This window comes from Scyliorhinus canicula, chromosome 7 (assembly GCF_902713615.1).
Source record: "Scyliorhinus canicula chromosome 7, sScyCan1.1, whole genome shotgun sequence".
Classification (NCBI taxonomy): domain Eukaryota; kingdom Metazoa; phylum Chordata; class Chondrichthyes; order Carcharhiniformes; family Scyliorhinidae; genus Scyliorhinus; species Scyliorhinus canicula.
The window spans coordinates 53,284,018-53,306,286 of record NC_052152.1 but is presented as its reverse complement, the minus strand read 5'-3'; the positions used below and the strand labels follow the sequence as shown (position 1 = coordinate 53,306,286).

The following is a 22,269-nucleotide window of genomic DNA, read 5'->3' as shown; positions in this document are numbered from 1 at the left end:
TTCTAAACCTCTCGTCCCTCTTATGGTGAACTTGATTTTTCTAGGTGGAGGAGCCCTGCCAAGTTGCCGAACTTGGCAGAATTAGGAACAAACCTGTGGTTGTCGCAAATTGACACCCACAGGGACGTGCTTTCCATCCGACAGTGTTGCTGACATTGATTCCACATCCTCGGCGCGATACAACCACCGGGCTCGTGGGGTACCTGGCCTGCGAGAACGGAAAAGGTGCCAACAATAGCACCCTCAAACCCCAGTATCATCTTATTCACCCTACTAAAAAAAGACTTGGGAATCAAAATCAGGAGATTCTGAAACATAGAACAAACATTTCTGCACCCTTCCCGCCAACGACAAAGGCAACTCATCTCACCTCCTCTCATTCACTCCACCAGTTTTTCCAGATTCAACTTGTAAGCTGGGCCCAGCTCTGCGCCACATGTATCCCAAGATACCGAAAGCCCGCCCCTATCAACCGAAATGGAAGCCTCCTTAGACGTGTATCCCCAGTTACCTGAACTTGGTTTGGGTCTTTTTAAATGCTAGTTCTTCCAGCTCTGCTCCTCCCTCTCGGGGATTCACCGGGTATTTTTTGCTCTTTCCCAAGTTGAGTTTGTAACCTGAGAAGGCACCAAACATCCTACGAAGTCCTGTTATCTTTCCCATGCTGGCTAGGGGGTTTGACAAGCAGAGGAGCAGGTCATCCGCATCGAGGGAAACTCTTGTGATCACTGCCCCCTCTTCAAACGCCCGTCCACCACTCCGCCTATCGAAGGGCGATGGCCAGTGGTCCAATTGCCAATGCGAACAGAAGCCGGAATAGTGAGCACCCCTGCAGCGTTCCCCTGTGCAGTCGAAAGTATCTGGAGCTGGTAGCATTCGGCCGTATGCTTGCTGTGGGTGCTTCACCCACACGGTGAACCTTGTACCAAACCCAAACCGTTCAAGCACCTCCATTAGGCACCGCCATTCTACACAACTGCAAGCTTTCTCAGCGTCCAGGGAGACGATCACCTCTGGTGCCCTCTGCCCAGGTGGGGTTATTATTCCATTCAACAGGCGGTCGATGTTCACTGTTAGTTGTCTGCCCTTCACAAACCCGGTCTGATCTTCCTCGATTATGTCAGGCAGGCAGCTTTCCAGGTGCCTCACCAGTGCTTTCGCTTGGACTTTTGCATCAGTTTTTAAGCGAGAGATGGATCTGTATGATCCACACTCTGTTGGCCTTTGTCCTTGTTGGGGATCAGTGAGATTGAGGCCTGGGCCAGTGTGGGTGGCAGGGCCCACTTTGACAGTGAGTCGTTGAACGTCTCCCACACGTGCAGCTCTGCAAATTTTTTATAAAAGTGTACTGGGAGTCCTCCTGGCACTTACCCTGGCTGCATGGAATCGATGCATTCCACAATTTCATCCAGTTCTAGTGGTGCTTTCAGCCCTTGTTTCCTGTCCTCCCCCACCACCGGTATGTTTAGTCTGTCCGGCCCCCCCCCCCCCCCCCCCCCCCCCCCCCCCCGGTTGGGGTCGAGTACTGCCGGTCCACCTCCAGTATGGAGTCCATCAGCCGCTGCTTGGCTGCTGTTTCATTCCTGTCCTGTCCCTCAGGTATGATTTTGCCCCTGATCACTGCCTTCAGTGCTTCCCAGAATGTGGAAGGTGAGACTTCCCTGTTCTGGTTACAGGTTACATAACTGTCGATGGCTTGGGATATCTTTCTGCAAAATTCCTTGTCGGTGAGGGGGTGTTAGGCCCAGCCCTTCTCCAAACCATGCAATGTGGCACGTGATCAGAAACTACAATTGGAGTAATCCGCCTTTGTTACCCCTGGAAGCACCCTTTCTCTACGACAAAGGTTTATAAGTGAGTAGGCCTTGTGCAAGTGGGAGAAGTAGGAGAATTGTTTTTTACTCAGGTGCATAGATAAGGTAAATAGTCAACATCTTTTCCCAAAGGTAGAGGACTCTAAAACTAGAGGAGGTGAGAGGGAAGAGATACAAAAGGGACCAGGGGGGAAATCTTTTCACACAGGGTGGTGAGCATCTGGAACGAGCTGCCAGAGGCAGTGGTAGAGGCGGGTACAATTTTATCCTTTTTAAAAAAAACAGTTAGACAGTTATATGGGCAGGGTGGGTATAGAGGGATATGGGCCAAATGTGGGCAAGTGGGACTGGCTTAGTGATAGAAACTGGGCGGCATGGACAAGCTGGGCCGAAGGGCCTGTTTCCATGCTGTAAACATCTATGACTCCTCCCCACCTGCTCCATAAAGGCGTTCACTTCTCATGTCATACCTGAGAAGTTCCTGTCCTGGGTTGGACCTGACCATTGTCGGGACCCGACACTTCACCACGATAAGTCAATGGATGTCTGGGTCCTGGATTTCGGCCATATTTTCTTTGACGAGTTCTGCGCCGTCCCAGTTCGGGGCATATATCTTTATCAAGACTAAAGAGGTCCCTTCTAGGGTCCCGCTGACCATAAGGTGTCATGCCCCTGGGTCCGTCACCATGCTCGTCACTAAATGAAACTGTCCTGTTGATTAGTATGGCCGTCCCCTTTGTCCTGGTGTCAAAACATGAATGAAACATTTGTCCTACCCAACCCTTCCTTCGCCGCAGTCGGTTCATCTCTCTTGGATGTGTGTTCTTAAGAAAGCTACGCCTACCCTTAGACTCTTGAGATGGCCGAGGACTCTGGATCTCTTCACCGACCCGATGAGGCCCCTCACGTTCAATGGCAACACCCCCATGGGGTCAACCATACTCGCCCTCTGGGCTTGTCCCTGTTCATCTGACAGTCTATTCAAGATGGCTGCCGACTACTTCCTCATTTTCTCCATCTCCACATGTCATCCTATGCAACCAGTGCTCTATCCTCCACTCCCAAGCCCCCAGCTGTCCCCTTCCTCGCCCCTTGGCTTTACCCGCTTCTGTATCTCCCTGACCTCCCGTGTTCGTCCTTTGTTTCACCTGAAGTTCACTCTGCCAGGGCTTCCCTCCTTGGGGGAGGCACGCCACAGCTGCCTCCTTCGCTGTACCAGCCTGCTCATTAGTGTAGCAGCTCCCTTAACAGTCGGATTCCCCTATTTAACCCCTGTCTACTCCTCTTCCCCCCCCCCCCCCCCCGGCTCTGTGGTTGCACATTCCGCTCTCTAATTCTTGCAGCCCGCATTCTGGCAATTGCCCTCTATCATTGATTGCCTGGCCCATTTTTCTGGACAAACTTGTTGGTCGTCTCCTGGGCATCAAAATATTGTTTGTTACCCTGGTACATGACCCAAAGCTTTGCAGGGCAGAGCATGCCAAACTGCATCCAACTTTTGTAGAGCACAGGTTTGGCACCGTTGAATTCTGCCCTGCGCTTGGCCAGGTCAGCGCCAATGTCCGGGTACAAACGGATGGAATGTCCTTCCCACTTGTACCCTCTCCCGCTCTTCGTCCACCTCTGGATACGCTCTTTGTCCTGGTACTTTGCAGCCTCATGATTATCGCCCACGGTGGTTCCCCAGGCCTGGGCTGCTGCCGAAGCGGCCTGTGGGCGTGGTTTATTTCCAGGGGTTGATGAAGTCACCCTCACCGACCAGCTTCCCGAGCTTCGCTGTTATGTATTCTGTGGGGTTTCTCCACTCCGTTTCCTCCGGCAGCCCCACGATTCTCTGGTTTTGCCTGCACGATCGCTTCTCTTGGTCGTCAACTTTATCCTTCAATCCCTTCTGAGTCTTGACCAGCCTTGGCATCTCGGCCTCGAGTGCCACAGTCTGGTCCCCTTGGCCCGTGGTGGCTTTTTCGAGGTCCCGTGCTGTCTTTACCTGGGCCTCGAGCCTTCTCTCCATATCGTCCATTGCCTCCCTTGTGGGGGCCGTCGCTGCCGCGACGACTGCCAGAAAGTCTTTTCTCATCTCGCCTCACTATCCAGATGTGGTTTCACCAAAACCCTATACAACTGCAGAAAAACAGTCCTACTTTTATATTCCACTCCCCTTGCAATAAACAACACATTCTATTTGCCTTGATAATGATTTGCTGACCGGCTTACTAACTTGTGATTCATGTACCAGGATAGCCGGATTCCTCTGTATCTCAGAGATCTGCAATTTCTCCGTATTTAAATAATATGCTGCTTTTCTACTCTTTCTGCTAAAGTGAACAAGCCCATTGTAATGTATCTGTGTCCCATTACAGGCTCCTTGTGTCCTCTGCACAAATTACTATCCGACCTATCTTTGTGTCATTTAATGCAGGTCATTGAAATAAATTGTAACCAGCACTGATCACAGTCCACTACACGCATCAGATCTTTCTAATCCAAAAATGACCTATTTGTGTCTCCTCCCTGTTTCCTGTTAGCTATCTTCTATACATATACCATAAACTCTTACTTTGTGCAGTAACATTTTGGTGTGGCATCTTGCCAAATGCCTTTTGGAAATCTAAATGCAGCACTTTCACTGCTTCCCCTTTATCCGCATTTCTTGCTGTATAAACCTAAAAGAATGAATCAAACGTGGTTTCCCTTTCTCAAAACCATGTTGACTCTGCCTGATTGCATTGAGATTTTCCAAGTGCCCCACTATAATCTCTTTCATAATAAACTCCAGCAATTTCTTTGCACAGATGTTAAGCCAACTGCCCTGTAGTTTCCTGCTTTCTGTCTCTCTCCTTTCTTGAATAGAGGAGTCACAATTGTTATTTTCAAACCTGATGGGACCTTTCCAGAATCTAGGAAATTTGGGGGGAAATTAAACCAATGCATCTATGTTTTTAAGACTCTAGGATAAAATCCATCAGGAACTGTGGACTTGTCAGTTTTTAGTTTAAATGATTTTCTGAGTACCTCCCTTTCCCTGGTGAGTGCAAGCATTTTAAGTTCTTCCCTTCCTTTCACCTTGGGCACAAGGCTCCCAAAGTGTGGTCTCTGGTGGGGAAAGAAGTTGTGATTCCCATTGGGTGGATCAGTGTGATCCAGACTGTATTTCACCCACACAGAAAATGTTTTTGGAGCCAGGGATGATTCGCGCCGTGGTACTCAAAGAAACCGACATGCCAGATCCTCCAGATTGGGACGCCAGTTTTAAAGGGTGCCCCGATCTGAGAATAATACTACAGCACCACCCCCCAGTCCCCCAATCACTGGCAAGACCCCCCCCCCCCACTTTCAGGTCCACTCCTCAGGCCCTGCCCCTTGGCAGTGCCAGGTGCATAGTGCCATGTGGCAGCACTCCAACAGAGAACCTTGTCTTTCTAAGAAGGACTTCAGAACAGAGGAAATCCAGCAGAGAGAAACAATCGTTAGAAACAACACCTACTCAAAAGAAGAAATACTTAATCGACAGTGAAGAGCTATCAAAACAAACAAAGCAAATCCCTCTTTGAGATAGCCTGGATGTATCGATCAAGAGGCTTGTAAAATGTAATGGACAGTGAAATTGAACGTAAACAATGTAGTTCAAAGCATTTAGGTTTCTGAGCAAAGCCAGAGGCTTGAAAAAGTTTAAGGGGAATGAAATTGAATGTGAAAAAAGCACATCAAAGGTTTCTAACACATCAAAGGGAAGAGTTTTACAAATCATCGATATTGACATGCTGGGAGAGAATTTAAAGGTTTTCATGGCTACAGCGGACAGACTTGCCACATGAACCCCATCCCAGGAAAGACCCCCCCCCCCCTCCACCACCTGAGCCCCTCTAGTCCAGCCCAATCCCTCCCCCTGACCCGCATCTTGCATGAAGGACCCCCTTTGATACCCTAGAGGTAAGTGTAAAGAGAGTACTCACCCACTTGCTCCCCGCTGTGTGTTCCTGGCACTTGGTTCCTGATTTTAGGGATCAGTAATGATTCCCACCCATGGAACCTCCAGCTGGGGGAGCAGCAGCATCCTTGGACGGCGCAGTACTTCATGTCCATGGATGCAAATCAGTTTTGATCAGGTTCTCCCTTTTCTGGGCAAGAACTTGATTGCACCAGGGGAGAGGGCCGGGAGACACGCGTCGGGTTTGACACCAGGCGAGAATCCCATTTTGGGCTTCACGCCCGATTTAACGGACCAGTGAGAATCCTGGCTATGGGTAGTTGCGCCGGGCCAGGGGGGCAGTGTATGAATATGCGGAGAAGGCAAGTGGGATGCTGGCCCATCAGTTGAGGAAACAGGCAGTGGCTAGGGAAATTGGTACATTGAGGGACAAGGGGGGGTATGGTGACGATGATCCAGAGGGGGTGAGTGGGTGTTTGAGACCTTCTATAGGAGCCTTTATGAGTCGGCCCCTGACAGGGGAAGAGGCGTTGAAGTGGTTCCTGGATGGGTTGGTGTTTCCCAGCGTGCAGGGCCTGGAGACCTCGATTGGGTGGCGCGAGGTGATGGATAACATGGGGGCGATGCAGGCGGGGAAGGCCCTGAGTGGACGGATTCCAGTGGAGTTTATCAGACTTTCGGGGGGTTGGTGGGTGGGGGGGGGGGGGGGGGGGGGGGGGGGGTGGTGGCTTGCGTTGTCGATTTGCTAAATTAATATTGGGCTGCAAACATTGCGATGATGAGGAAAAGGGCCGTGGAGTACTGGACAGCCTTCTTCGAGGCTATGTCCAAAGTGGTGGGGGTGAGGGTGGAGCCATGCCTGATAGTGGCGGTCTTCAGGGTTTCAGACCAGCCAGATCTATTCCTGGGGAGGTGGGCGGACGCCCTTGCCTTTGCCTCCCTGATCTACGCCCGCCGTAGAATCCTGTTTGGCTGGCGGTCAGCAGCACCGCCCAGAGCTGCAGACTGGCTGTCCGACCTCTCGGAATCTCTCCAAATGGAGAAAATCAAATTCGCCATCCAAGGGTCAGACGACGGCTTCCACAAAACGTGTGAGCCATTCATGCAACTGTTCCGGGACCTGTTTGTGGCCAACGAACAAGAGGAAGAATAGCCGGGTGGCCAAGAATCAGGGGAAAATGGACGGGAATCGGGGGAAGGTAGCCGGGGGAGGGGGGAGGGCTACGGATTCGATATGGGGGTTTGTTCTCATGGTTTTATGCTTATTTCTTTTTCTTGTTAATTTATTGTTTTTGTATTGGAGGGGAGGGGTTACTGTTTTTCTCTGTTGTGATAAAATTTGTTGTTGAAAACTTGAATAAAAATTATTTCAAAAAAAAATGTTGGAGGGACTCCAAGCCGCCAGAGGCAGGGGTGTGGGTGAGCGACCTGACAGAATTACTGTGGTTAGAGAAGATCAAGTTTGCTCTGCAGGGGTTGGTGGAAGCGTTCACTCAGAGGTGGAAACCGGTCATCGATTTCTTGAAGGAGGATTGAGGGGTCGGGGGAGTGGTTTAAAAGGAAAAGGCGGGACGTGGTTGAGAGTTGGTATCAGAAGGGCTGGCGAGTTGGTGTTGTTGAGTGGATATTTTTTAAATGTATTTTATTACAAACATGTATCGAAATAGGTTACAGCAAATAGGGTTGTTGGGTGGATTGATGTTCTTTTGATATTTGTTTTTTTTGTATGAAAAGCCTTGCATAAAAATGTTTTGGTTTTTTTTTTAAATCCCCATTCTCACTCTGTAGAGGGCCAATACTCAGTTTCTTTTTAAATACCTGTCGAACTCTTATTGTTTTTGTGTTCCTAGCTAACTTTCTCTTATGCTCTAATTTCTCCCTCTTATTAATAATTTTGTCAATTTTTGCTGTTCTTTATGTTCTTCCCAATCTTCTGATCTGCCACTTGTCTTTGTGGAATTATATGCTTCCGTGATACCATCCTTACCTTCCTTAGTTAGCCATGGATCATGTGTCTTTTCTTCTCACTGGAATGTATATTTTCTGAATATTCTGACGTACCTCCTTAAATGTCTGTCACTGCATTTCTACTAACTTATCCTTTAACCTAATTTCCCAGTTCACTTTAGCCAACTCTGTCTTCATGCCCTCATAATTGCTCTTATTTAAGTTTAAAACTCTAGTCTTGGATCTAGTCTTAGAGGTCTACGGCACAGAAAAGGTCCTTCGGCCCATTGGGTCTGCACCGGTCAAAAACACCCGCCAAAGTATTCTAATCCCATTTTCCAGCACTTGGCCTATTGCCTTGTGTGCCTTGCTATCACAAGTGTCCATCTAAATACTTCTTAAATGTTACGAGGGTCTCTGCCTCCCCCACCCTTTCAGTCAGTGAGTTCCAAACCTCCCCACCCTCTGGGTGAAAAGAGTTTTCCTCACAGCCCCTCTAAACCTTTTGCCCTTACTTTAAATCTAAGTGTCCTGGTCATTGATCCCACATCCAAAGGGAAAAGTTTCTTCTTGTCTACTCCATCTATGTACCTCCTAATTTTATACATCTCCATCTACTGCTGTCTCTCAAATTGAATATGAAATTCAATCATACCATTACTGTTACCTAGTGGTACCTTAATATGAGGTTGTTGATTGATCCTGTCTCATTGCACATTACCAGCTATCCCTGCAGTAATAAATGAAATCTCCTGGTCTTGAGATAAATGATTTCTTCTTGGAAAAGAAGAAATGATATGGAAAAGATGGTCAACATTATGACTAATTGGTGGAACCAAACCAAATGTTTTTCTGACATTTCATTATGGCTTCTGAGAGAAAATTGTCTGATTGTTGTCAGTATGATCATCTTTCACTTCTCATCTAATATGTGCAACGTTATTTTTCAACAATTTTTGTTTGTTTTTGGTGCTTGATGGGTTACTGAAGCCAGTTCTCAGCCAATCAAAGACCATTTTATATTTGTCCTGATTAGAGGGAAAGTAATTAGAATGGAATAAATTGGGTGGGGAATAAGTTATCTATGTTTAAAATTAAGATGGGAAGGCGAGACTCAAGAATGTGAGGAGAACATGAGCAGAAGTAAAGTATTAAAATAATTATAAATGTTTTTGCTTTTTAGCTTAGGGTTATTACATTAATAAATTTCTGCCTAACATATCAGCGTACCCTTAATAGTGTTTTTTTATGTATAAATGCACCAAATTTAATTACAGGTTTCCATAAAATTACATTTTTTTTTACAAATAAACACAAAATATGTTATCAGTCAGAAAACATACACGTGAATACCAGAAAAATCAAAAAAAATGTAGATGAATAGACCAGAAATTGCCTGTGGACAAATGCTTTTATTCAATAAATTAGTGTTGCAAAGTCTTCTTCGCACATTTTAAAAGGACCTGTGAAGCTTTGGAAAAGAAGTCCAGCTTGTTCTTTATAGATACAGTAATAAGTCTTACAACACCAGGTTAAAGTCCAATATGTTTGTTTCAAACACTAACTTTGGGAGCACTGCTCCTTCCTCAGGTGAATGATTCAGCTGAGGAAGGAGCAGTGCTCCGAAAGCTAGTGTTTGAAACAAACCTGTTGGACTTTAACCTGGTGTTGTAAGACTTCTTACTGTGCTCACTCCAGTCCAACGCCGGCATCTCCACGTCTTTTTAGATAAACATCGAGGTATATACCTTATCATTGGTGAACATAGATTTACTCAAGTTTCTGTAGGCATATGACCACAACTCAGAAAATCTGTGTTCACTGAAAAAAGTGATTCTTTGCAAAAAGGATTAATAAGAATAATTCCAGTGTCTACATTTGTGCATTCAGAGGGGATTGATGTTCAGGTAGATGGTCCTCTGATGTTTCATCTGACTGGATTTCTCTTGGAAGTTCCTCAGCATGTCTGTTGAAATAATCCGTAGTGATTGATTTGGTCCAATAACTTGAATTGTTTTCAAGGTTTGATGACTTCCTCTTTTAGCTGGTGCTGGTTTAGCTAACCAGGCTAAATCGCTGGCTTTTAAAGCAGACCAAGCAGGCCAGCAGCACGGTTCAATTCCCGTACCAGCCTCCCCGGACAGGCGCCGGAATGTGGCGACTAGGGGCTTTTCACAGTAACTTCATTGAAGCCTACTTGTGACAATAAGCGATTTTCATTTCATTTTCATTTTCATTTTTCTGCATACAGCACGCTGTAAGTAAAAACAGTGACCCAAATGGCATGCCACACATTCTTGAATGTCTTGTGATCTTATCGAAAGACCTCAAAAGTTGTTGCTCATCTCTTAATGTGTGCTCCAGGTGCCTTGGGTGGTGGCCAGAGCATCAACTTTTATTTAAATAAATAATAGAAGATCAGCATATAGAGACTAGAAGCTCCACACCACCATGATGTACACACTGTAGACATAGTGAAGATCTCGGAGCAGTGGTAGAGGTTCAATCATAAGCACAAAGCACAGGGCTGCAAAGGAAGGCAGCCTTAGAGTTCCTGTTTTCTACCCTAACTGGGAACTTTCTTTTTTTTTCACCTCTCCCAGTCTCCTTGGCTTCTGCTGCCTTCTTTGTGTTTTTGCTTTTTGCTCTGGTGCTCAGGGTCTTTGTCTTCAACTCTGTGGTCAGCGTTTCCAATTCACTAGTGTTCTTTAACCACAAAATGGGTAAATTCTAATTGGGGTCGGCAGTCAGTCTGAGGGTTAAAATCGTGGGCTGGATTCTCCGATTCCCCCAGCCGCGTGTTTCTGGTTGGCGCGCTGTTCGCTGGAGACAGGGTTCTTCCATTGCTTGTCGATGGATTTTCCCATTGAAGCCATCCCACTCCACCAGGAAACCCACGGGCGGGGGTGCACTGCCGGCAGGAACAGGGAATCCCAATGCCCAGAGAATTCCGACCCATGTTTTTTTATTGTTTCAGTTTAGAACCATAAAAGAACCTCAAAATAGGCACCTGGCATCTGTTACTCCACTAGGATTAACATACAAAGATGTGTAGAGCCCTTTTTGTTTGATTTTAAAACTTTCTTGTCTTTAGACATAATTGTAATTAACTTAGAAGAACATGAACCCTGAAAAATAGATTCAGTTGACCCACAATAATTCACCAGAGAAGGATGGCTACCTTTATATCTGAGGTCCTGACTGAAATATCCACCAGTTAGTTGGCTGTGGCTATTACTCAAGACTAATATCCTGAGCGCTAACCAACTGCAATATGTTTGATTTAGTGTACCCATCTTCCACCAGCAGCCTTTTCACAATTTAAATAGCTTCCATAAAAAATAAAACTGTCTGTATTTCCAGTCCAATAGTCCAGGTATTCTTTACTGGATGTATTCCTTAACTAGGATAAACCTGTATGCCACGCCTCAAGATACCAGAGTGTGCCACCAGGATGAGACCTCAGTTTAATGTATTCTATATTACAATAGTGGTCTCAAGATTCTACCTTGCACTGATCAATGACTCTGTAAATGTAAAGCCATGATGTGGAGATGCTGGCGTTGGACTGGGGTGAGCACAGTAAGAAGTCTTACAACACCAGGTTAAAGTCCATCATGTTTGTTTCAAACATGAGCTTTCAGAGCACTGCTCCTTCCTCAGGTGAATAGAACAGTACAGCACAGAACAGGCCCTTCGGCCCTCAATGTTGTGCCGAGCCATGATCACCCTACTCAAACCCACGTATCCACCCTATACCCATAACCCAACAACCCCCCCCCCCCCCCCCCTAACCTTACTTTTATTAGGACACTACGGGCAATTTAGCATGGCCAATCCACCTAACCCGCACATCTTTGGACTGTGGGAGGAAACCGGAGCACCCGGAGGAAACCCACGCACACAGGGGGAGGACGTGCAGACTCCACACAGACAGTGACCCAGCTGGGAATCAAACCTGGGACCCTGGAGCTGTGAAGCATTTATGCTAACCACCATGCTACCCTGCTGCCCTGCAATGAAGAGGTATGTTTCAGAAACATTTATAAGCATTGTCTGGCATCTCTGACTTTGTCTATATAAATGTTTCTGGAACATACCTCTTCATTCACCTGAGGAAGGAGCAGAGCTCCGAAAGCTCGTGTTTGAAACAAACCTGTTGGACTTTAACCTGGTGTTGTAAGACTTCTTACTCTGTAAATGTAACAATAGGTAACCAAATGATTACAGTGGGATCACAAAGTGAAGTGATAGCTCTTAACTGAACACAGAGGAATCCCGAGTATTAACCTTTCAGGCTAAATTTCCCCTACTGAAAACCCATCCACTATCCAGGAGGGATCACTCGATGCACAGATATCGGCCACCCACTAATATGCTGAGCCACAATTTACACATATCCAATAAGAAAGGTTGCAGACACCTTTCCTCCTTCCTACCAGCCTGGTGCATGTTGAGGCCTTTCTACCCATTCTGATGGGCATGGTTTTGTCTTCCTCCATTCCCTCAACTAGTTACCTCTACACTATTGGTAAACAAATCTTTAACCCCTTCTCTTTCCCCCCCACCGTCTGCTGAGTAGATTTGCCTCCTTCACTCTCCTTTGCCCTGCCGTATGGAGCTCGGATCAGGAACTCAATTTGTGAAATGAGAACAGAGCAACCTGAAGAGTTCTTGGCGGATGTTAGTTGGAATTCAGTGAGTCCAAATGACAGTCGATTATCAGGGAACCTGAAGCACCAGCAGCCAAGTGGAATGAGCAACAAATTCCAACTGGAAATAATTTACCCGATGAGTGAATACAACCCCTTCCCAAACCTAGACTTTAATGTAATCATTGAGCAGGAATTATATCCCTCATTAAGTGATTGATTTACTTCTTTCCGCCCCACCCTCCCTGCTGGCTACATTTTTCCAGTTCAAACCGATCAATTCGCTGCCACCCTCGCAACTAATTCCATCCTCTTCCTGCACCCCCCTCTCTAGCACCACACCAACTGGCTTCACAAACTAAACCTATCCTGCATAATTTCACCTTTAACAATATTGCCTCCTTTCCTTGGCTGCATTTCCCATCTACAGTCTACCGTCTCCTCCCATTTACTCACTGGGATTCTCTGTCCGTGGGCTCCTCCGCTTCGCCGGCAGCGCACTCACGCCTGGGGATTTCCCGATGGCATGGGGGTGCTCACAATGGGAAACCCCATTGGCCGGTTGGCGGGACAGGGGATCCTGCTGCCAGTGGCGGCATGCCCCACCAGAAAACTGGTATGGCGGGACGGAGAATCCCGCCTGATGTATTTCCCCAAAAGCTGGCTATCTCCTGACTCAATCTCTGTATTCCCATTGATTTTAAATTCTCCTCCTTAATACTCTCTCCTTTTCCCCTACTCTCTCCCTCGTTCCTTTCTTCTCCAGTCTCCCTTCATCCATCCTTCCTTCTTCTCTCCCCTCCTCTTCCTCTCACTTCATCCTCTTGCTTCCTTTCCCCTCCTCGTCCTCAGTGTCTTCCGTTTCCCTGTACCTCTTCATCCCTTTCCTCCTCCTCTCCTGCTGTCTTCTCTCTCCTGTCCCCCCCCCCCCCCTCCTATTTACCTCTACCTCTTTCTCCTGCCTTGACCACCTCGTTGGTTCAATTGCGCTAGACCATCTAACCATGCCATGACCTGAAAAATTCAAATTGGTATTCTGCGCCGTGGGAAATCAGTATATTAAAAATCCAATTGAGTTGAACTTCGCTCACGAGGAGTTGAATTCACAGGATAGTCGGGATGGCAGATATTGATTAAATTTAAGAGAAAGTGTCTGAACCAATACGCTATAAACAATGAAAGATAATGTGACCAGTGGGATCATTGACACTCATTGCTGCAGTGTCAACTCCATTAATTTATACCAGCGGGGATAATTGCCAAGTCAAGGTTTTAAAAATCTGAGAGCTGTGAAGAGCAAGAAATAATAGTCAAACACCAAAGTGCTGTGAGAAGGTTGGAATACAAGAGATGGGGATTAGGAAATTAGCTTCAACAGTAACAATAATATGCAGTTAGCACCTTTAATATTGTAAAATGTCCCCAGGCGAACAACAGGAGTGGAATTAGGCAAGATTTGGCACAAAGGGGGATTAGTATAGTTTGTTCATTATTTTTACATTAACAGAAGCTATATTGATGTATGTAAGTATATGCAGTCATGATTATTGTTCTGTAAAATCACTTAATGGAAAACTGTGCATTGGGAACTGGGAGACACCGCAAATAGAAGGCAACTTTTGACAACTTCTGGCATGTTCCATGCCAATCCCTTGTTCCAGAATCACTAAGATTGAGCAGCTTGTAGCGTCAGTCAGGGTCTAACTCTGAGTCGATGTCTGACCTCCCCATCTAAACCTTGCCGTCATGTCGTTGCCCTCTCTTAAACACAAATAGCTGAATGTGTTCAAGAGCCTCCCTACAATCACCATTAAAGGGATCACTGTTCAACTTCCAGGAGAGGGACTCTTGACTTTCTTTTCCTGAAGCAGTGAGTGCAACTGTGTACGGTGTCAAAGGAGGAGTTGGCATTAGTTCTTTCAGTTTGATAGAAGTGGTGCTGGACATTTGCAAAGGGCGGTGTAGTTTTGGAAGGACTCTTAAGCAGAAAGCTAATTGCCAGCATGAGATCTGGAGTTGTAGTTCCCCCTGGACTACAGCATGATTGAGAACAGAGGAGTTGCTCACAAATAAAGGTGAGAAGGGCTCTCGACGGAAGGTTTTTATATGCTGATGGTCTTCTCCGAGCAATTCCCCTACCTCCATCTCCACCAGAAGCAATATCTGCAGAGGCAACAGTTCACCAAGGAGGTGTCCATTGAACTATGCCACCTCTTCAAACTGGATCTGGAGCAGCAGGGCAAGAGAACATATTGCTGCCAGTGACCATGATGATCATGGCGGTCCTCCATTTCTGTACCAGTGGATTCTTCCGGGCCGGAGCCAGTGAATTCCCAACATCTTCCAGTTTGCTGTGCATTGCTAAAGCAGATAGCTGACAGAGGCCCTGTATACCAGGACAGGGGATTTCATTATATTCTCTCTACCCAGAGAGAAGCAGGAAGGGTGAGCATTTGTTTTTTCCAGGGTGGGGGAATTCCCAATGATGCAGGGAACCAGCAACTAAACATCCACTGCCCTCAGAACCCTGCGTCTCAATGGGAAGATGTTTCATAATTACAAAGGGTTCCACACCCTCTATATAAAGTTGGTGTGTGACCATGTTCTGTGCATTGTGTTAGTATATTCCTGCCATGCTGGCAACAGTCATGGTGCTTCCATCATGTGCCAGTCATCTGTTCCTGCCATCTTCCAGCCACTGTGCAGCTAGGCTATAAGCTATATCTGCTCTACACATGATTAATGAATCTTCTCCACCGCATAGACAGTGGGCGGGATTTACCCTCTGTTCACGCTGGCAGGATATTCTGGTCCCATGCCAGCACACGGGTTTCCCGGCAACTAGGGGTGCAGTTAATAGAAAATCCCATTGGCAACAGTGGGACCGGTAGAACCCGCTGGCGGGCTGGTGGGTAAATCCCACCCAGTGCTCCTATAATGACAACCATGCTGTGAACAGGGAGCAAACCATTAGTGCTGATTCAATGGGTCTGTTACCCGGACTGCTTGGGAGGATGCTCGGCCTCGGGCACCTGTTGGTGCATGTCTCGCCAATAATGGCACTTTGCTGCATCCTGCGCAACTGACAATCATGAGGGCACAGCCCAGTGACCTTTCCATCTATCTGTCCTGGACCATCACAGTTCGTCTTGGCCAAAGGTTACTTCAAACCACTCATTCCTCACCGACTTCATCCGTTAATATATACTAAATCAAACTATTTTTCTTTATTCAGTGCCTGCCTTGTAGGTGCTTTTGTCTAGCTTTGCATTCAAATACAGTACTACCCTGGTGGCTGCAGTATGATTGATAGAAGGCTGCTGACTTTCAACAAGGGCGACTACAGATGGTTTTGTAGGATGCCCTTGGGCAGCTCTTGAGCCTCGAGTGCCTGGCTTTGGACCCCACCACCTTGGCATGGGTGGCAATAGTTCAGAATGCCTGACTGATGGGAGCGCCAGAGGTGCTGGCTGAGCCCCAATGGTGGGATTCGAATGCTGTCATTCAAGGAGAGGACAGCAGGTTCCCACTGCCTCGGTCATGGCCGTAGAATCATGAGAGGCCAGGCCAATAATGCTGAACAGCATCTCCTCCAAGGGGGAGTGTGAACTTTCAGCCACGCCTGAACCCCTCAATTCTTTGTTCCCTTCTGTTACCTGTCACCTGGTCCTGCAAGAGATGGGGAGTGTGTTGCAATGTATAACGTGAGAGCCCTGTTATGGCTGAGTGATTGGAGATATGTGGAAGCTATGAGATGTGGATATGAGGTTTGCAGTTTGTGCGATATTGAGATGGAGCATATGAATGTTGGGTACGTGTCCTCATTGCTAGAGATTGTTACTGGATGCTGATGGGAATGTGGTGCATGGAGCAATGTGTGAGGCTGGTGATGCAATTGGTGAGATACAGCATTTGAAGATATATTCAATGACCTTTACCACTTGTGTGAAATCATTAAATTTCTTGCAAAAGTCCAGGTCCTCTGGGCCAGATTCCTGACACTGATCTCCTTGGCCACCTACTTTCCTTCACACTGTCTTGGCTGGAGGACAGAATTGTCAGCGCAAATAGTGTCATGTACCATCAGAATCGCCCCTTGTCTCGCTATTACTATTGGATGTGTTCAGGGAAGAGGTTGCAATCCCTCAGATGGAGGATAAATCAGTTCTTGAACTCATTTGTGCCCTTGTTTATAAGACTTTTTAACAGGAATTGGATGAATGGATGAGGATATGCATTCGTGGTGGGGCTCACCAACCGATGAATGCATTGAGTGACTAATGCAGAATGTTAGATATATTGTATTATAAACATTTAGCAATTTAAGGGTGAGAGTGTGTTTGAATGCAGTATTCATGTTTAAACAAAATCTTGCTTTGAAAGACCAGAAAGCTTTTTAGGAGCTAGAGGTGAAATTGACCATAAACCAAGGGCCTGGGCTCCTTCACTGTTTGATTAGGGGGGAGTCCCTGGGGAGTTAATGTGTTTTCAGCCTGAGAGCTGATTTGTTTTCAGCTTGGGGTGATGATGTCATTGTTGGGTGGAACTACGGTATTCAGATATTTTGAGAGAGCTTTGGAATTGAGCTCTGAAATGACCACCAGTAAGGCATTTTGTTCTCCCAGTAGGTTTAAAAAGATGCATAGTATTTAAATCAGTGCATACTTTTCTGAGGACAAGGGGAAAGTAGTAACAAATCAACTGAAACAGCTTTTTGAAGATATCCAGGCAGAGTCTGCAGGGATTCTAACAGGGGCCAAATCTGTTCTGGAAAGCAAGTATTACTCTGCGCCATTGGGATGTGGGAAGGATTGAGAGCTGTATGTTTTTCTCTTTCTCCATGTTTAATTGGGAATAGAGATATAACTAAGGGTACTGCATTTACTGTATTGAGTAGTATTGTTTATTGTAAGCTATTTTCAAGGTGATGTTTAATATTGTGTTAATAAAGTTTGGTTTTAAAATACCAAATCCCTATTTCTTTGTGCAATCACTCCTGGAGTGAAGTATTCTTTCCACACAGTCTTACAAAATAAACTGGATGTCCAGTATCCTAGCCACTGTTTGGGTCTGGGCTGGGATTGTAATTGGAATCGCTCTTAAATACATTTAAAATAAAGTCAGACCTCTCGGGTAATTGTCTTTCTTTTAATTTTAACTATTCATTTATATATTTTTTTGAAGGAATGTGCTCTGGGAAACTCCGGGAAGAAAATGCCCGTTCCGGCAACTGTGCCCAAATCGGAAACTCTTAATCATATTGCCATTCCTCGATTTGTTACATCTGTTCCTTCTTTTAGTATATTCCCTGGAATTTTAATCTCCAGCATTTACCAATGCACATGCCATTGGGCAGCACGGTGGTCAGAAACTGAGATAGTGGGACTATTTTAGCTGACATCCCAGCCAGGCTGGATGCGAGGGGAGGTGGTTTATGAAGAGGGGCAAAGGGGATTAAAGCCATTTGTTTACCAGCCTATGTTCAGTTATTTTCTTCTCTCTTGAAAGCCCTCTTTCATTCCATTAAAGATAGTGTTGGCGGGGGGATTTTCTGCCCATTCCTGTTGGAGGGAGCTTCTGGTCCCACCGAAGGTACCCACCCCACAGCGTGTCCCCGAGGAAAGGACTGGTGAGCCATGCAAATCGTAATAGTCGTTGGCAGGAGTGGACGGTCCCACCGGCAGCCAAAGACGCGTCGCTTCGGCTGCTGTAGAACATGTCTTTGGGGGGAGGGGAGGGGCTGGATAATCCCGCCCAATTGGGACCTGAGACGGAAGGTCGGTAGTTTCTCGCCACTGGTCAGTGTCTCAACGCACAGCATGTTGGCGCCTCAGGGCTATTTGTGAAGATGCCAGATTTTGGGGGGGGTGGTGGGGAGTCTAAAAACCCCTTGCAGACCAGTAGCTAATTAGGCTTCTTCAGTGCCTATTAGAGTCACTTTCTGATGCTAACTCAATTTTCCAGTTGGCATGTACATTCCCTGCTGAGGCCGAAACTTGGCTGAGGGATGGAGGTGGCCTCCTGGCAGCCTTCTCTCAATAATTAAGTCTCCCCCACACTCAATAAACAAGGAGCCACAGGCCACCCTGTGGCAGGTTTTCCATGCACAATGATGGCCTGATACCTGTGGCCTCTTATTTTATAGTTTGCAAAAATTATTCAGGTGGTGCCTCCATCTTGTGGCTCCCTATCTGTTTCACCTATCTCTACCTTGCCTGTTTCCACCTCTGATGGTGAGTCTTCCAATCCTAGTGCTGAACTGGGCCTCCTATTGGCATCCCGACCACTGTCCTTCGTTGCATGGGAAGGGTCACCACTTCCTCAAAACATTTTCCAGCATCCCACTACCAATAGATCCAGGTTATTGATCTGGAATTTTTTTTTTTCTGCTTATTGTCACGAGTAGGCTTCAATGAAGTTACTGTGAAAAGCCCCTAGTCGCCACATTCCACTCGGCATTGGTTTTGCACCCCTGGAATGAAATTCCAGACGAATATCCATAGAAGCATAGAATCCCTACAGTACAGAAGGAGGCCATTCAGCCCACCGAGTCTGCACCGACCCTCTGAAAAAGCTCCCTACTTCATCCCACTCCCCCATTTTATCCCTGTAACCCCACCTAAACTGCACATCTTTGGACAGTAATTTAGTGTGGCCAATCCAGTGAGAGGAAACCAGAGCACCCGGAGGAAACCCATGCAGACACGGGGAAGATAGTCACCCAAGTTCGGAATTAAACCCAGGTCCCTGGTCCTGTGAGGCAGCAGTGCTAACCACTGTGTCACCGTGTCACCCTTTATCTGTTCCTGTGCTGTACGCTTTTTCCTTAATGGTGTATCGGGTTTGTGTTGTTAGGAGAAGCTCTATCAGGAGAGGAAATTAAAACCTTCATATTGGAATGTTAAAATGTGTTTAGTAAATCTATTAGCGATCTATTATTTAATACCCAATGCTTTCGACCTTGGCAGTCTTTTGGATTTAATTTATTGGCAAGATCGAATTACCACTGGCAGCTCTCATTCACACGTGCGGAGAGGGAGCTATTGGAGGATATGGATGAAGATGGAGGCTACCGTCTAAGATGTTTACAGGTCATAAGAAAGCTGAAAGAAGATCACTGGTGCCCTGGAAATAAACCAGTCATCACATTCTATCACCTACAGGTAACCAATGTGCTCTGGTTTACGAAGCAGATGATTTATAATGTTACTATTATAATGTTACATCATTTTAACAAAGTGGATTTACAGAGAAATGGAGGATGGTAGTTTAGCTTAACCTAACCTATGGCTTCTAGAAGCATCACTGAAAGGGGAGGTATATTACAATCACTGATAAAAGTATATTCTAAGACCATCACAGCTGTGAACCTGTCCAGATGCTTCCTTTACTTACCTATGATTCCAAGTTCTAAATCCTTCCTTCAGATCTATAGTCATGCCTAAGTCAGGAGAAAGCACTAAGAATCTCGTGGCCTCTGGTTCCAGGCTGACATCTTTCCTTCTTGCCAACATTCCATTATGGACTCTGCTTTTATGCCAATCTGCCTTTTAATCTTCAGGCAGTTTCCTTAATCTCATTGGGGATAAGCTTACTGTAATGACTGATATAATAATATTTACAGTATGTGCACCAGATCCGGTTCACCCATCACTCTGGTGTTTGCCGATCTACATTACAGGGGCTGGTTTAGCTCACTGGGCTAAATCGCTGGCTTTGAAAACAGACCAAGCAGGCCAGCAGCACGGTTCGATTCCCGTACCAGCCTCCCCGGACAGGCGCCGGAATTTGGGGACTAGGGGCTTTTCACAATAACTTCATTGAAGCCTACTCGTGACAATAAGCGATTTTCATTTTCATTTTCATTTTCATTTCACATTAGCTCCCAATTAAACCTCGATTTACAACTCTCATGAGCTGAATTCTCCGCTGTCGGGATTCTCCGTTTTGCCAGCATCCCACGGGTTTCCGCACAACGTGGGGCTGCCCCACAATGGGAAACCCCATTGACCAGAACTCTGGTGTGGCGGGACGGTGAAACCCGCCCCATACCTCTGAGATATCGGCACTACTTCAATTCTGGCTTCTTGAGCATCCCCAATTTTAATCGCTTTTTAGCACTAGTGCCTCCACGTGTGGCTGCCAATGTCTTAAGCTCTATAACTCCTTCTCTAAAGTCAGTGCTTCTCTAATTCTCTTTTCTCCTTTACGATACTCATTAAAATCTACCTCTTTGAGGAACCTTTTGATCATCTCTCCTAATATCTCTCATGTGGCACGACGTCAAATTTTGTTCGATAATGCTCCCATGAAGCATATGATCAAATGTACGAACAAAATGAATCAGTAGCCTGCTCGGCCCCTTGAACCTGCGCCACCATTCAATATGTCATGGCTGGCCTGCTTGTAACTTCAACCCTACATTCCTGCCTACACCTGAAGCCCCCCCCCCCAGTCTTGATGATTGAACCAAAAGGGGGCCAGAAGCAACATGATGTGGGGTTTATATTCCATGGTGTGTCGGGAAGCCCCAACTATGGTGAACTAAGGACATGAGTAGAGGAGAGGAAGAAAAGTTAAAGATAGCATCTTATGGTCAATACTGTAGGTTGAATGCAGAAGCAGAAACCCACATTTTAAAGGAAGGGGGCTGGTTTAGCACAGTGGGCTAAACAGCTGGCTTGTAGTGCAGAACAAGGCCATCAGCGCAGGTTCAATTCCTTGTACCGGCCTCCCCGAACAGCTGCTGGAATGTGGCGACTCGGGGCTTTTCACAGTAACTTCATTGAAGCCTACGTGTGACAATAAGTGATTATTATTATTAAAATTAAATCTCACTCATCAGCTCTAGGCCTCAATAGAGTTTCATTAATAAAGTGTTAACTACTTCCTTTCTCCTTCCCAGACACTCTTGTTTTGGACCTGCGAGAAATATCCACGATCTAAAGATTGGAAAAATTTCCAGAAATGCTTTCTGCGCTTGGTAAAGAAACTTCAGAAGTGTGTACTACAGCGATACCTCCGACATTACTTTGTGAAAAGCTTTAATCTGCTTAAATATGCTAACACAAGTGAACTGGATGTAACATCTCAGAAAATTAACAATTTCTTAATTAACCCTGGCGTGTACTTCCACTAAATTCTACTGACTTTTTAAATGATTGACAGGTTTCAATGTGCCAAATCTTGCTGATTTTGAGACTCTCCATTTTTACCTGAATTAAGAGTTACGAGTTAATATTAATACTGAGAAGAACAATGGAAATTACTAATGGCATTATTATCGTACGAGTCGTATGAGTATTTGTATCAGATTCCTCTGTGATATTCTCGTGGTGGCATAACCTCCATTAATATGTGAAAGGGGCAAATGTAATAGGATCATGTTATGAATTCATGCAGTAACATTGCTGATAGTATTTCTGTCCTATAATGTGCATAAAAGGTTTAGACATCTTTATTTGAGATGTTTCTTTGCTTTGTACTTTTATGCCTTGAAGAATAATAATGTTCAGTTTAAAATTTCATTTGTTCCTACTGTGCGACACTTTAAAAAAAATGTTTGACCTGTAGCCATTATTTAGTGTTTAATAAATCGTTCTGTTACAAAGGGCTGCGCAATGTCATTGAGTTCATGAAATGCACATTTATCCTTCAGCAAAATCTCACTGAATTAAAGACAGATGTTCTGTGCCTGTGATTTAAGCCGTAGGTTCATTGTTCTTTTTTCACCTTTACGAAGATGCATGTATTTCCAATTGAACATCTTGAGCCAAAAAAGTACTCTTTTGCCCTTGCAAGTACAAATGCTAATTCTAATTGAATTTACAAAGCCAGTAAAATCGAACAAATTCCAATTCTGTCTTTATAATTGTTGAAATTATTGGGCAAAGTGCCCAATTGCTTGGAAATGTATGTTGTGGATAAT

At 45.7% G+C, this 22,269-nt stretch overlaps 1 protein-coding gene across 5 annotated transcripts in view; it reads left to right on the top strand.

The window, feature by feature from the left end:
- The window catches only part of mab21l3 (mab-21-like 3), a 73,418-nt gene extending 51,463 nt beyond the window's left edge, over nucleotides 1–21,955 (top strand). For all 5 annotated transcript variants that reach the window (XM_038802032.1, XM_038802029.1, XM_038802030.1 and 2 more), the window contains 2 exons: nucleotides 19,310–19,504; nucleotides 21,247–21,955. In XM_038802032.1, the coding sequence (XP_038657960.1) occupies nucleotides 19,310–19,504; nucleotides 21,247–21,480 (429 nt within the window). In that variant the 3' untranslated portion in view covers nucleotides 21,481–21,955. The remainder of the gene's footprint in view (nucleotides 1–19,309; nucleotides 19,505–21,246) is intronic.
- Nucleotides 21,956–22,269: the final 314 nt, after the last annotated feature.